This window comes from Echiichthys vipera (genome assembly GCF_963691815.1).
Source record: "Echiichthys vipera genome assembly, chromosome: 4".
In the NCBI taxonomy this organism is placed as follows: Eukaryota; Metazoa; Chordata; class Actinopteri; order Perciformes; family Trachinidae; genus Echiichthys; species Echiichthys vipera.
In genome coordinates, this window is record NC_139829.1 from 14,710,833 (window position 1) to 14,724,888 (window position 14,056).

General features: G+C 40.2%; 1 protein-coding gene across 3 annotated transcripts in view; it reads left to right on the forward strand.

Annotated features, from left to right (window-relative positions):
* commd10 (COMM domain containing 10) overlaps positions 1 to 14,056 on the forward strand; it is a 119,057-nt gene that overhangs the window by 42,510 nt on the left and 62,491 nt on the right. Inside the window, exons 6-7 of one of the 3 annotated variants that reach the window (XM_083912747.1) lie at positions 13,396 to 13,455; positions 13,541 to 14,014. The exons of 1 other annotated variant lie outside the window; for it this stretch is intronic. In XM_083912747.1, coding sequence (XP_083768873.1) covers positions 13,396 to 13,455; positions 13,541 to 13,579 — 99 coding nt within the window. In that variant the 3' untranslated portion in view covers positions 13,580 to 14,014. Of the gene's footprint in view, positions 1 to 6,188; positions 6,298 to 13,395; positions 13,456 to 13,540; positions 14,015 to 14,056 lie in introns of those variants that run through there. One more of the 3 variants, XM_083912749.1, reaches the window with a different exon arrangement.

The window sequence follows — 14,056 nt, forward strand, 5'->3', positions numbered from 1 at the left end:
GTAACATACATGATGCACGGGACATGATAGGCAGTCTCCTGGGTGAAAGTCCGGTGTTTGTTTGACACATCCATCACTTCAACCTGTCTCCTTACACCAATCTTGCCACTCTTAATCCCGGAGCATTTACCCGGTGTGTCTAATAACACTGTGCATGGGATTACAGTCACATACCCATTGCGTTTTGAATTAGCATATACACTACAAAAGATATTTGGTCAAAAGTGTCCCAGACCACCTTGGCAAGTGGTGTGAGTGGTCGGATCACAATACATCTTTGTGGTCTACTTGTGATCCAATTGCTCCGGATGTGTTTTAAAACCATGTGTAAACAGGGCCTTAGTAATTTAGTTTTTGTGATAAGTTAGTGAGTTAAGAAGTTAGTTAATCAGAAAGTGACTCTTTCCATCCATGTTGTCGTTGTGGGACCCACAAAGTGTTCGCTCTGTAGGCCTCTGCTTCTCAGAAATAAGGCTCTGTGTGTGTGTGTGTGTGTGTGTGTGTGTGTGTGTGTGTGTGTGTGTGTGTGTGTGTGTGTGTGTGTGTGTGTGTGTGTGTGTGTGTGTGTGTGTGTGTGTGTGTGTGTGTGTGTGTGTGTGTGTGTGTGTGTGTGTGTGTGTGTGTGTGTGTGTGTGTGTGTGTGTGTGTGTGTGTGTGTGTGTGTGTGTGTGTGTGCGTGCGTGCGTGCATGCGTGCGTGTCTCCACTCATGTCTGTAGTGAGCCTGTGTTTGTTACTACAGTTCCGTGCTTCAGTGTTTCTGTCATTCTCGTTCAGTGAGTGGCCCACTGGGTGCAGACAATCCCAGGCTTTGTGTGTATGTCCTGCTGCCATGCTGCGTACTGTACTGAATGGGCCATGGGGAGCGAGGCGTGTGAAAATCCCACCCTTGCCCACCTAGAGACTGTCAGCTGTGTGTGTGCTTGTGTGCATGCGTGTGAGAGAGGGAGAGAAAAAGAGTGCTTGTAGGCGTGTGTGTGTGTGTGTGTGTGTGTGTGTGTGTGTGTGTGTGTGTGTGTGTTTGTGTGTGTGTGTGTGTGTGTGTGTGTGTGTGTGTGTGTGTGTGTGATATATTTATGTCTGTAGGGTGGGAAGTGGTGGGTGAAAGAAGACACTCCACATGGAAACAACCATTCCCTGTGCTGGCCAGTACAGAGAGATTCTTTATTATTCCATTATTTCATTAACTGGGAAACCTAATGACCTGACAAATGACCCCCAGCAGAGGCCACTCTTTTCTCTCAGCACCACTGTCACTGCCTGTCTGTCTCTGTCTGTGTGTCTGTCTCTTCCTTCTTGTCTATGTCCCCTTCTATAACCTGTCATCATGCTTTATAATCTGTATCCCTTTTCACAGCAGAAAATTTCACATTATATAGCATGAAATGTTCAGTCGTAAATAATACCATTAATGATGACTTCATTAAATGTAGGCTTCTCACAGGTAGGGCCCTTATGTTTTTCGTAAATGGAATGGAGCCATGTATTGGTGGACCATCTGAATTAAATCTGCTTTACCCGTGTGCGAATTAATTTAATTAGTACATCAACTGTTGTTTTTGCATATTTATACCCATTGCATGTTTCTAATGAGCATGATGAGGTGCTGAATGAAGTGTTACACTTTTTTATTGTTGAAAGCGCTGCACACCCTCACAGGTGTTTCCAATTACTCTGGTTGATTAAACCTTTTCAGTACTAGTCAGGGTGAAGTTGTGTGGCACGGTGCTGGGAAGGTTGCACCAAAGTCTTTAAACAAATACCAATGGTCCTGTCACATTTACAGCAAAACTGGAGCATGACAAGGCTGTCAATCTGCATCAAATAGTAATACTCAAAATATGAGATGACTAAAACTTTCCTCAACCAAAAGCTGATCGTTGCCATCCTGGGAATTACTTTTGAATATTAGTGTTGAGTCCCAATAAGTGAAAACACCAGTGTAAGTGTACTCGATGTGTAGGGCTCTTTAACAAGGGAAACTTCCTCATATATTTTGTGTATATCCGGTCACAACCACAAACCCAGAGTCTTTTCTCTGTAAACGTTTCTGTAGCAACTTAGGACTGAATAACATATCTTTAATTTAGTAATTTCGACATGCAAACCAGTCCGTAGAGACTAGGAAGTAATTGCCGTGCGTTGATCATTGAAATATACGATATACGATAGGACTCTGAAGGGAGAATTTCGCAAGGTACATGACCCAAGTTAGTTTTGAAAAAATGCTGGAAATTGCTTGGGTGCCAATAAAGAAGAAGTGGCATGTTTTGGTAAACAGTCTCTTACCTTGTACATGCAGTAAACTTCCTGTGTTGTGTCATTTTGGCTAGACACGAGAGTTGCCTATTTTAATCCTTTTTTTCTTCTTATTGGTCTTAGCGCTTTTATTATTTTTATGTCCTGTTGGTTTTAAGTTGGTCTTAGTGTTTTCTTTTGTTGTTTCTTATGTCTAACTGTACAGCATTTTGGTCAGCTGTGTTGTTTTTAAATGTGCTTTATAAATAAATTTGGACTGGATTGGATTGACAACTGTAGGCTTGCGTGCCAGATGTCACGTACCATGCACACATTGTAGCTCTATTAACAGTAAACAGTTGTGTCTTAAATCCACATGGAACTTTTCCAGAATGGAGGCTTATGTATTAAAAGGCAAAAATGTATTCTTCATATCTTCCTGTCTCCTCCCAGTTATTAATGTATGACTGGGTTGGATCATCATCATCATCATCATCAATATGTGCCACTCGTGTTTGTGTTGTACAGTGTCTTGCTGCATAGCATGTTAAGAATCAGGAGGCGGATGTGGGAGAAGTACGCTCTGGTGGAAGCCTAGTTATGTTCCCATTGTCCCCAACCACAACACAGGATGTGGTGGATTCTAATTGTGGAGGTGGAGGTGGATGGACAATACACACACAGACACACACACACACACACACACACACACACACACACACACACACACACACACACACACACACACACACACACACACACACACAAACGAATAACGAACAAGCACACACACTCAAACTGCACAGACAGGACACAGGTGACTTCATCCGTGTGAGACAAAACCAATAGGCAAAATAGCCATCGTTCTATTTAGCCTGACACCAAGGATGTTATTTGTTTAGCCCCTTTAGCTACCTCCTGCTGCTCATAAATGTCAAGCCTCATCATGTTGAATGAGAGTTTACTGCAGAATGTGACTATGCAGGGTTTCCCATAGTGTTTAATGCCTTGAATAAAAGTGCTGTGTGTTTATTGAGAAAGTTTATTTCATCTATTTTATTCACAAAAACATTCTTTTCTCTTTTGCCTTTGTTACAGCACCCATTTAGCACAGTAGGTAGTGTTCCCATTTTACTAAAAGTTTACTGTTCATTTAAATGTGTTCCTAAAGGAGAGTTGTTTCAGTAGCTCAAATATTAGGGAGCTATTAGTCTATATTTAAACCCTGTTAAGTCCTCTGTCTCCCGCTCTCCATCCCTTCATCTGTCTGTCTGTCTCCTTCTGACTCCCTCTTTTCCTCCATCCATGTTTCCATCTGTCTACCTTATCTGTTTAGGTGTTTGTTTGTATTTGTGGCTTATCCTCTCTGAGCATGTAGACATATGCCCTGTTCCTCCTCTAATTGGTTCTCTGTGTTCATGTGGGGATGCTAAGAGAGGTAAGGAGACTGCAGGCAAGGCTGACTCTTAATAAATGTCAGTCCACATTCGGGCTACGGATGGACAACTCACTGATGGGGCTGTTTATAACAAGGTGTCGCTTATGCAATGGGAGATAGGAGCAGAGGCGAAGTTAAAGAGCTACAGAAAAGAAATAAATCAAGCGAGAGTGATGCATCTTGTCAACGAGATGGAGATGAGATGAGAGAGAGACAGGGAGACAGAGTCACCTCAATAGGAAGAGACATAGACGCAGCTATTGTGACACAGCATGGTGTGTGTAACAGGAAGGAGGTCACAGACAGGTAGCTGTGTGTGTGTGTGTGTGTGTGTGTGTGTGTGTGTGTGTGTGTGTGTGTGTGTGTGTGTGTGTGTGTGTGTGTGTGTGTGTGTGTGTGTGTGTGTGTGTGTGTGTGTGTGTGTGTGCGTGTGTGTGTGTGTGTGTGTGTGTGTGTGTGTGTGTGTGTGTGTGTGTGTGTGTGTGTGTGTGTGTGTGTGTGTGTGTGTGTCCAAAGACAATCCAAAGTTCTAGTGCATGAAAACTAGCAAGTGAGTCGATGCCTGAAATTAGATAGATGTCTTATAAATGGTACAAATGTTCAGCTTCTAAGAAGTTTGAATGTAAACTTGACCAAAATAACCTAAATATTGTATAAATAATACACAACACATATTAATAGTTGTTTTGTGTGTGTGCGTACTCTTGACTGTGTAGCTACCCCTAGCACCCTTTGTGTGTGATCTTTGTGTTGTTGGGTGTGTGAGCCTTTGTACCCATGCAAGTTGTATACCTATGTCTGAGTTTGCAGTGTATGTGTGTCCCAGTGTGTCTAGAGGAATTCATTTTGTCAGGCCTGAAACCTGCTGCATCCTCTCAGACCTGCTCCACACAAAACGAAGCAAAAGCCCGGTATGTTTATTGTTTTGCCTGCTTTGTTTTTCTTTTGATTGTTGTCAAAGTTCCCTCTCTCCCCCCTTGGGTAGCTGCATACACTCCATTCTTCTATGCAATAATTTACTCCCTGTGATTTAAAATGCGAGCATTACTAAAAGGCCTGTTGAAAAAATTCAGCAAAATTAAGAGAGATGAAACATTCAGACTGATAGAAAGTATAAGACCTGTTGAATCCAAAGTGTTTTGCCAAATCATAGAAATTAGAAAGACTGATTGAATTGTTTCCCCCCTTCACATGTACTGTATTTGGGAGGCCTCTACTACGAAGAGGAAGGGTTTTCCATCATGTCATCTCTTGCATGTCATAAATCATCCGACAGAGGTTTGGAAAATAACTAAGTATATCGGGGAGAATAGGATTGTATGTGTTTGTGTGTGCACGTCTGCTCTTGCTCATTTCTGTTATAAATACCAAAAGGTGATTGGCAGTTTCCAGTGTTTGGGTTTGACAGCTCTTATTTGTTGTAGTCGACAGGCTTTTTAGTGAATGGCTGACGTTTTGAGGTTCTGTCTGTTTCTGTGTGGTGGCTTCGGGGCACTGCTGTGGATGTGGATACCAGTGCCCCCTTTCAGCATCATTGCACAGTACATATGTGGCTCCTAGAGGCTGTCTCTCAACAGCTATGGGCTCAAAGGGTCATGGGAAGATTAAACATGGTTGTTGTTTTTTTTTACAAACTACTGCTTTCTTTTTACTGTTTTTGACTGACACAGTTCACACAGTTTGTGTAATGGTACTGACTGCAGTGTATGCTAAATAATACCAAGAAAATGACACATAGGATTAGCTGAATATTGTGGACTGATAAAGTTAATTCAAAGAAAAACCCAAAGCTATTGAGCTTCAGAGCCCATGTTATTGTTCAGCAGTACATTGTATCATCCCCCTAGATTCCTGACCAATGCCATCAGCTAGTGTACTGTACAATTCAATTAAAAACCAAGGGTTTCAGACTCTGAGGCTAATCAAATGTGGGAAAACTAGGATATCATGGAAATGTAGTGAAATATCGCAGTTATGATTGGCATGTCATAGCACAGTATTGGTAGTGCTTTGTTGTTTCAGTAAATTTCAAATTAAGCTGGTTTTGTCTGATAAACTTCAGTAGTTTGGCACCCGAGAAAGCATGTGAGTATACAGTGCAATTTTAAAAGAAACACAAAGGTTTATTGTCAGGGTCTTTGAAGAAGACTCATTACACCCACTATTTACCACCTGCATGCAAACTAATCACAGTTTACACTCAATCCAAACTCTAATAGTATGTACTGTGTATGCACACAAAAACAGTCTACGATACACACTCATAGCCTGTCAGCTAACTGGCAAAGGGAATATTCAACAGCATCCCTGAGTTTGAGAAATGCTGATCCTAATAGCTCATGTCATTTTAAACATTTTGTGGGTCAGTAGTCACGATGCTATAATTGCCATATTAGGTCATCTTCTTGTTTGTAAAACATAGTTGGAGAACATATTAGATGTATTATTATATTTAGTTTGATTATTAGTCACATAACTCAGTATAATGATTTGGTATCCATCGTCATCCTCAGGTGGACCTTTGAACCGTCTCCGGTTCCCCATCTGTGTTCCTCCTCCTCCTCCTCCACAGTGAATCAGGTGGCTACAAACTAGACAAATCTAAGCAGTGTTGATGAGGTACAGACTGATGTGCAGAAACAGTCACAACATGAAAGAAGAGGCAGCACACCTGTAGCGCTGACGATTATGACAAAAATCTTTATTGAGACATTAAAAGACTGTTTTGACAGTACAGCTGCCTGCCAGCTATGCAGCTTAACACACACACACACACACACACACACACACACACACATGGATCGTCAAACTCACTCTTATATACTTATATACTTACGTATATATGTATCAGAAAAGTGTGCCCATGTTTGCTTAATGGGTCAATAAATTGTTCCTTTTACATCAAAGCTTTGGTTTCTCATTGTTGTTAGCTATCATCATATATCATTTTCATCTTGCTTCATTTCTGATTTAAAAAAAAGTTAATGTGATGATGAAATACCTTTAATCTACTAAATTGCCATTTGTGGATTATATATTACCAGGTGCCTCCAAGCCACAATTTACTTATTTGTGCTGTCACCTGCCTGCACTTCCAATGACAGACAACCCTCCTCCTCATGTCTTCATAAAATAACCCCCGCTGATCATCCTTCAGCAAGATGGCAGAATGCAGCTCAGAAAGCCAGACAAGCTTGTGAATGTAGGCTGGCTCAAAGACAGAGAGGAGGACAGTCAGACAGGTTGGCAGACATGCATGTATTTTTATTGTACCCTAACTGACAAACAGTAATGACACATATATGATGGTTGCTGTAAGCTGACAGAACAACAGACAGAGAGACAGAGAAGCAGTCAAGCATGCAGACAAGTTGATTAACCGGATAGAAAGACAGACCAGCAGTCACTCAGTCGTTGGATTTGTTTAATGATCTATGTACCCATGGCAATATAACAGTGTAGCAGCAACAGTTGTAGATGTTTCTCCTGGTTACTCCTAGTCAGGATGTGTTGGGAAGCCAAAAAACAAGGAAGAGTGTGTGCTCGTGTGTGGAAATTACAGTAAAGCATCCAGGAAAAAGAAGATTGTATTTGTTATGAGTGTGTTAAGGAATGAAGGGTTGCCAAAATCCAACAGCTCAGACTCCTCTGCATGCTGCCTCTCTTTCTGCCTCTTTGTCTTTTACTGTCAAGATTTCTCTCTGTCAGGCAAAAGTCAGTGACCAGGCAGCGTAAGAGAAGCTCCGATTGGACAAAGTGTCAAGGTTACAAAGTTAACGTTACCCTTTCTTTGGTGCTGATTTAATACTGTGCTGCGTGTGTCAAATTGAAATTAGCAGAAAAGCAGGATGATACCTTTTCATTCTTAGCTTTCACACTTAAACATGTTTATATTTATTCGTTGTAGCCAAGCAGGGATGAAGTGCAGCACATTTTGTCATTTTATAAAAAAGTGCTAATTGTAGCAGCATAAATATCATTTGAATTTTAAATACTTCCAAAATCAGTGGGTTCAATGCAACTTATTGGAAACATTTATGCTATTTGTGACACCAAGTGGGGGAAGTCAAGGCCTAAAATAATGAACACGCTTTACACTTTGTGTAACTACCAACAGGACATGGAACTGTTCTGGGTTGTTTTTTCTGCTAATTAAGACCTTGCGTGAATGTGAAATCATTTCTGGATGAGGTGACAGGCTCTAGGTTGTCAACATGGGCCCTAAGCACAGCGGAAGAACACTTGTTTTCCAACCCGTGATATGTCCTGGTTCTCTAACAAACACAGTTGACAGTGTTTGTAGGGTAGGAAGTTGATAAGGGTAATCATGTCATCGTCACTGCACCAGTTAGCCGTTAAGCAGCAGGGGTCCTAACACAGAGAGAGGGCCCTAGCACAACAATGTAGGTTCATCTTACTAACACGTTGCAATTAGCTAGAAAAATTGACTACAACACAACACATTTTCCAGATATTCACTCCGTTACCAAATCAAGTACACGCAGGACTACTTCCTTTGGAGATTAGTTGCAATTAACAGCCTCTGTCCCTCTGTTTAGTTCATCATCACTCCTTTACATAGTTGTAAAATGATGTCTCATAATCTGATAACCTGCTACATGCATGCAAGGAGGTAAGCAAACCTTAACTGTGCTCAAGGAATAATAAAAATAATAATAATAATATTAAGCACCACTATTAGACTTATTTCATTTGAATATACAGTGCCTATAGAGTCATGATACCCTTTTGAAATAGTCACTTTTTTGTTTTACAGCCTTCAGTTATATAAAAAATATTTTTCAGCGTGATTTACACATTTTGCCTTACAACATTCAGGTGATTTATTTTTTTCAAAATTTCTGAAAATTAGTAAAAAATGAAAAACAATTTTTTTGTTTTCACAGTGCTGTCAATGCACATGTTCGGTACAACTCAGAAACTTCTCCACCTTTATCCGAGTTACACAAACTTTCACCCAAGTGCACATTTGACTTAACTGCAGAAGACTAAACGGTGTCGACACTTGAGCCTGATTTGCTTTACATTGAGTCAGTATGGTTTTGTCTTTGCCGTGCATATTTTAAAGGAGCTATACAAAGAAAAAGTGTGCTGGGATTGCCTCCACTGTTCCTCACGTCGTCAAAAACTAACGTTTTGTCATGGCCCTCTGCGTTCAATACCAACACACTAGGCACTCACATGCACGCGCCGCTGGACAGTCTATCAAAACAGACAACAGAGGAACTCAGATAACAATGCACACAGCAAATAGCAAATATTTGTTTGCGGCTATATTAATGCTCTTAACATACAGCTTTAACCCACTTTTTTGTTTTCTCTCCATGAATTTATAGACAGCTTTTCTACTATATTAATTTTGAAGTAACACATCCGGATAGAAGACAAATCTTTATGTCAGTGAATTCTTTATAGTTTGAGGTTTGAGAATGCTCCCTTAGATTATCACGTTTTTTTCATTCTTTTACTTAAGCTCTCATTCTCTGTCAATGTCTCTCTTTAATTTCTGTTTTATCTGTCTTTTACTTTGCTGCTCATTTCTCCAAACTATTTCTCCCCTCCTTTCTTTGTGGTTGTCAATCTCGCTTTCTTGTCATCTTTGACGCCCTCTCTCTTTTTTTATTCCCTTCCTGTGTTTAAATTACTTACTTCATAAAAGCAGTTCCTGTAAAGCACTCAGAGCAAAAAAAAAAATCACTGCTTTGACAAGTATTTCAAATCCAAGATATTCTTTATCGCACTGAGGCAAATAATTGATGAAGAGTGCCTTTTTGCGTCCACCCAGTCCTGTTCCAGACTCCGTGTGGTATGAAAATACCACGGCTTGATGCCATACAGATGGGGTCTTATATAACCTGACATAACTGACACCAGTAACCACTTGATGGGATAAAAGCACCACTTGTTGAAGCTTGTGGGTCATGTTTTTATCAATTGGAATACATTGATTGGTTCACTCAAAAAACCTCTTGAAGCTTAAAATCATCCAAACTGGTTTTCATATCAATGCAGCAGTTACAGGTCCTTTTTATAGATGACCCCCGTGAAGTGCAGTCTGAGCTTTAGGCCGAGTAGACTTTTTCAGTTTGCAACCATAAAAATGATTGTACTGAACATTTTGTTTTTGTGGCCATGGCCACCCTCTCTATTTCTAATATTTGTGGGTTTATTCAAATATCTACTGAGATCCAGAAACTAAGAAACCATTTTTAACAATTGGTGCTAGAGGGAATGTTAGGGAATCATTAAAGACAGTAGGCTTTATCTGCTGTGGACCATGAATTTTGTAAAAGAAAAAAAATAGATGTGATGCCCATTATTGTTTAGATCATTCTGTCAAGGCATTAGTGGTGGACTGAGCAACTGACCACAGTTTAGAGAGATTAACCATTTGATCTGGAGTAAGTCTCAAAGTGAGCATACCTGAAATGTGGGTCATAATCCTTCATTACACAACTACAGGGAGTATCGAAGGCCACAGCTGAAGCAGTCTTAAAACTGTGATGGCATAGATTCGGTAATAATTCTACTGCCAGTCTTTTTTTTCTTTGCCTGTGTTTTTCGTCATGTTAGCTGTGTTGTCACAGAAACTAACTTGAGAAATTCAATGTTATTATTGCTGATAAATATAGAGGCCACAGCTATGAAAATAATTTCCAGGTTGCAATAAACCAGAAATTCCTTAACATTGTGGTATCCTCAGTTTGAGTCTGAGGGATTTCCCTGTAATCCACATAGAGCTTCTTTCACAATTATCCCTCACTGACTTTGTTGGCTCATCTAGGGAATTTGTACAAGTAACCTTGCCGAAAGCTTTAGGCTTGTACTGAGAGCTGCAACAGAATATCGAGTCCCACATTTCAGAAGTTATTGAAAGGATACTTTTTGTTGGAGAAATTGTGATTTGTTTTGTTAGTTTATTCTCTCTCATATTTTGAATCTCCCTTAGTGTGTAGCCTGTAGTGCATATGGAACACCAGATGCAAGCGAATATATGATTATCTTCATGCGTTAATCCTGTTTTCTGTATCTTGACACACAGGGTTTTGGCACTGAGACAGATAGATATGTGTGTATTAATGTGTATGAGTGCACGTACTGGAAGTATAGGGCTGTGATGATGAGGATGATGCATCCTATCCCCATTAGTGTTAGCCTAGATCTGTCAGAGCCTTGTTGGGTACTGCCTGGCAAAATCTCAACCCTGAGGAACAATGGGATGGGCCAAACAAACACACACACACACACGCACACACACGCACACACATGCACGCACGCACACACACTCACACACCCTTGTGCATATGTTTCCAAGACAAAACAGTGTTACACACACACACACACACACACACACACACACACACACACACACACACACACTCACACACACACACACACACTCACCCCCGACAGTACCTGGAAATTCTCATCAGAACTCACTGTCAATCTTAAACACAAACACACTTTCATCCTCAACTCCTGTGTAACAGACGGGAAATGTTACAGTCTAGTTTGTTGTCCATATTGTAGCTTAGTTTTGATCGACATCACACTTCACACACTCGAACTGCATTTTCTGTTGCCCCCTGTCTCAGCTCTGTCAGACAATAATAGAGACGGCTCAGTTAGCTGATGAGTGTTTATTTTGTTTTCCAACTCTGCTGGTGTTGTTACTGTCTGTGACCCAAGCACACCGAAGACCATCCACCTAAATAACTGATTATGCAGCGCCGGTTTCTCCTCATTATAACAGTGTTTATCACAGTGGAGATCAATGGAGTGACTGAGCGATGTGAACTGAGACTTACTGATCTGTTCTGTTGGAAGCACGGGGATGTTCATTATTCAACTAAGCCTGCGCTATTTGTATTTCAAATCATTTCCAAACAGCATCCTTGTTTACCCTGAGACATTTCTCACCTTGTAGAACTACGTTGATGTGAATCTTCTTTACATTGTGTCTGACTCTGTAACAGCGCTTTAATAAGTTGTTTTATTACTTGTCGTGCTGAGGCTGTCCTTACAGCGCTCCCTCTGCCACATAGCTAAATTCAAGGCTGTCCTACATTCTCCTTGCTGTGGAGCTGCTGTGGTGTGGTGGCATTTTCCCTCTGTGCTCTCCTTTATGGACTTTTAACGTTGCTTCTAATTAATATCTCTGTCATTAATTTGCAGTGACACATGGCCTCCGTCTACCCACCAACCAGCCAGCCAGTTAGATTCAAGCCCCAGAGCCCTATTTAGTCTCTAATCACCAAACTGCAGGGAGGAGAGCTGTAGACGGGAGTGTACAATCGGAAACACGCGTATTGTAGCTTAAGCACACGTTTCTTTCTTTTTTTGTTTGTTTCTTTCTGACCTCCTTCCCTCCTAGTCGGTGCTGACGGTACTGAATGCACTTTAGTTACCTACATGACTGCCCTTCTCATTCTGTGCTACTCAAAAAGAATTTCACATATTGTAGCTATTTCCTCAATTATGGTTTTTGATAAATTGTCTCGCCATTACAGCCACTTACGGGGGTTTGTGACGGGGGCATAATAATGAGTCCAATGATGGTTGCCCTTGGTTTCTTACATTTTTCTGCGAACCTTGCTTCCCTCAATAGTTAGTCAAGCCTGCAGGTTTTGTTGTTTTTTTTGAAAGGAGAGAGAAACAGCAAAAGGTTCCAGGTGAATTTGAATAGAATAATAAGAAAAAAGAATGAACAAGCACCCAATGATAGATTCACAAGACACAAGCTTCCTTGTGTAGTGTATTGCTAAAAGTTTTACTGTTGTATTAATATTGATTCAATTCCTGACTTTATAATAGGCTTTTTTCTCTTGTCTCTTTTCACTCAGTTAAAACACATCTTGCTATAAGTTGCATAATTGTAGCAGATCAATGTTTTTTTTTAACTTATGTAGCCATCAATTCATAGGAAGAAAGAAAATAGATAAGGAAATAACCAAAGGAGCATCTGTTTTTGCTCTGAATCACATTTTTTAAATATATACAAATAATGGACGTAACATTTTCTTTAACCTCATTTAACTCAAAATCACAAATCAATCAGTATGCATCATTAGACTAACTAGACAGCAAAATGTATCATGAAAAAACACATTCAAATAGTATCCATAGTGTTCCATGGCAGGCGTTATTACTATATTTCTATATAACATTGCATGCTTTGCAAGGTTACTGTGTGTGTTCATTGTCAGTGTTGAAACATTATGTTGTTCATCAAGGCACATATGATGCAGCCTGTCTCGTTTTAAACCAAACAAACTGGAGAAAGAGCAATAGGTTTTCCCACCATGAATTTATGGACAGTGACTTTGCTTTCAGTGTATTTTTAAACACTCTGATGGATTAGACTTAGAGGATAGTATGTACTGGCCAGAAAGCAGTAATAATTAATGAAGGTTTTTATAGAAAGAACAAGAAGCCGACTGAAGAAGTCTTGGTCATTACTCTTACGGACTGTACGTGCTGCTATTGCTGCTTTTGTATCTTCTGCTCTGTTGATCTCGTACTTCTCAGCTTATTTTCTTATTTGATAAGGTATTCGCTCCCCTTAAATCTTAACCCTATCTGTCTCTCTCTCTCTCTCTCTCTCTCTCTCTCTCTCTCTCTCTCTCTCTCTCTCTCTCTCTCTCTCTCTCTCTCTCTCTCTCTCTCTCTCTCTCTCTCTCTCACTGTCTCTCTCTCCAGGTTCAGGAAAATGTCTTTGTTAATTTTAACCACCAAGAGCTGACTGACTTCTACAACAAGGTCTGTTAGTTGTGTGTGTGTGTGTCTGTCTGTCTGTCTATCTGTCTTCTTCCAAACGCTCAACCTTTTCTTCTCTTCCTTCCAGCTTGAAATCGTGCAAGGCCAGTTGGATTCCCTGACTTGATGCTTGGTGTACACAGACACACACCCTCACACACTCACACACAGTTGGTGTTTTGCCGACACTTGTTACAGGCCAAGCTAATTCCATTCTTGCTCTGATTTATTAGAGAAAAATGTCAAACTTTAAAGGAAGGAATTTCTTTCCCCTTTGAGCTCGTTTTAATCCAAGTTTGTGCTCATAACTTTCAGAGGGCAGTGTGATAAACTTTGATTGTACTTTGTAATTTTTATGTCTTCATTCAGGAGATTTTGAGAATATGTCCTTTGTCAATACAAATTGTTTATCCAACAGCGAGTAACCTAATGTTTGATTGCCCCATGAATAGTTAGAATAAAATGTTAAAACCTTGCCAATAGTCATTTATACATTATTACCCTTAAAAAAAATGAAAGCTAAAGAAAATTAAATGTTATTTTGAGTGGAAACAAATGAATTTTGGAAGTGTCGATGCTATTCTAATAAAATCTGAAGTGGAGG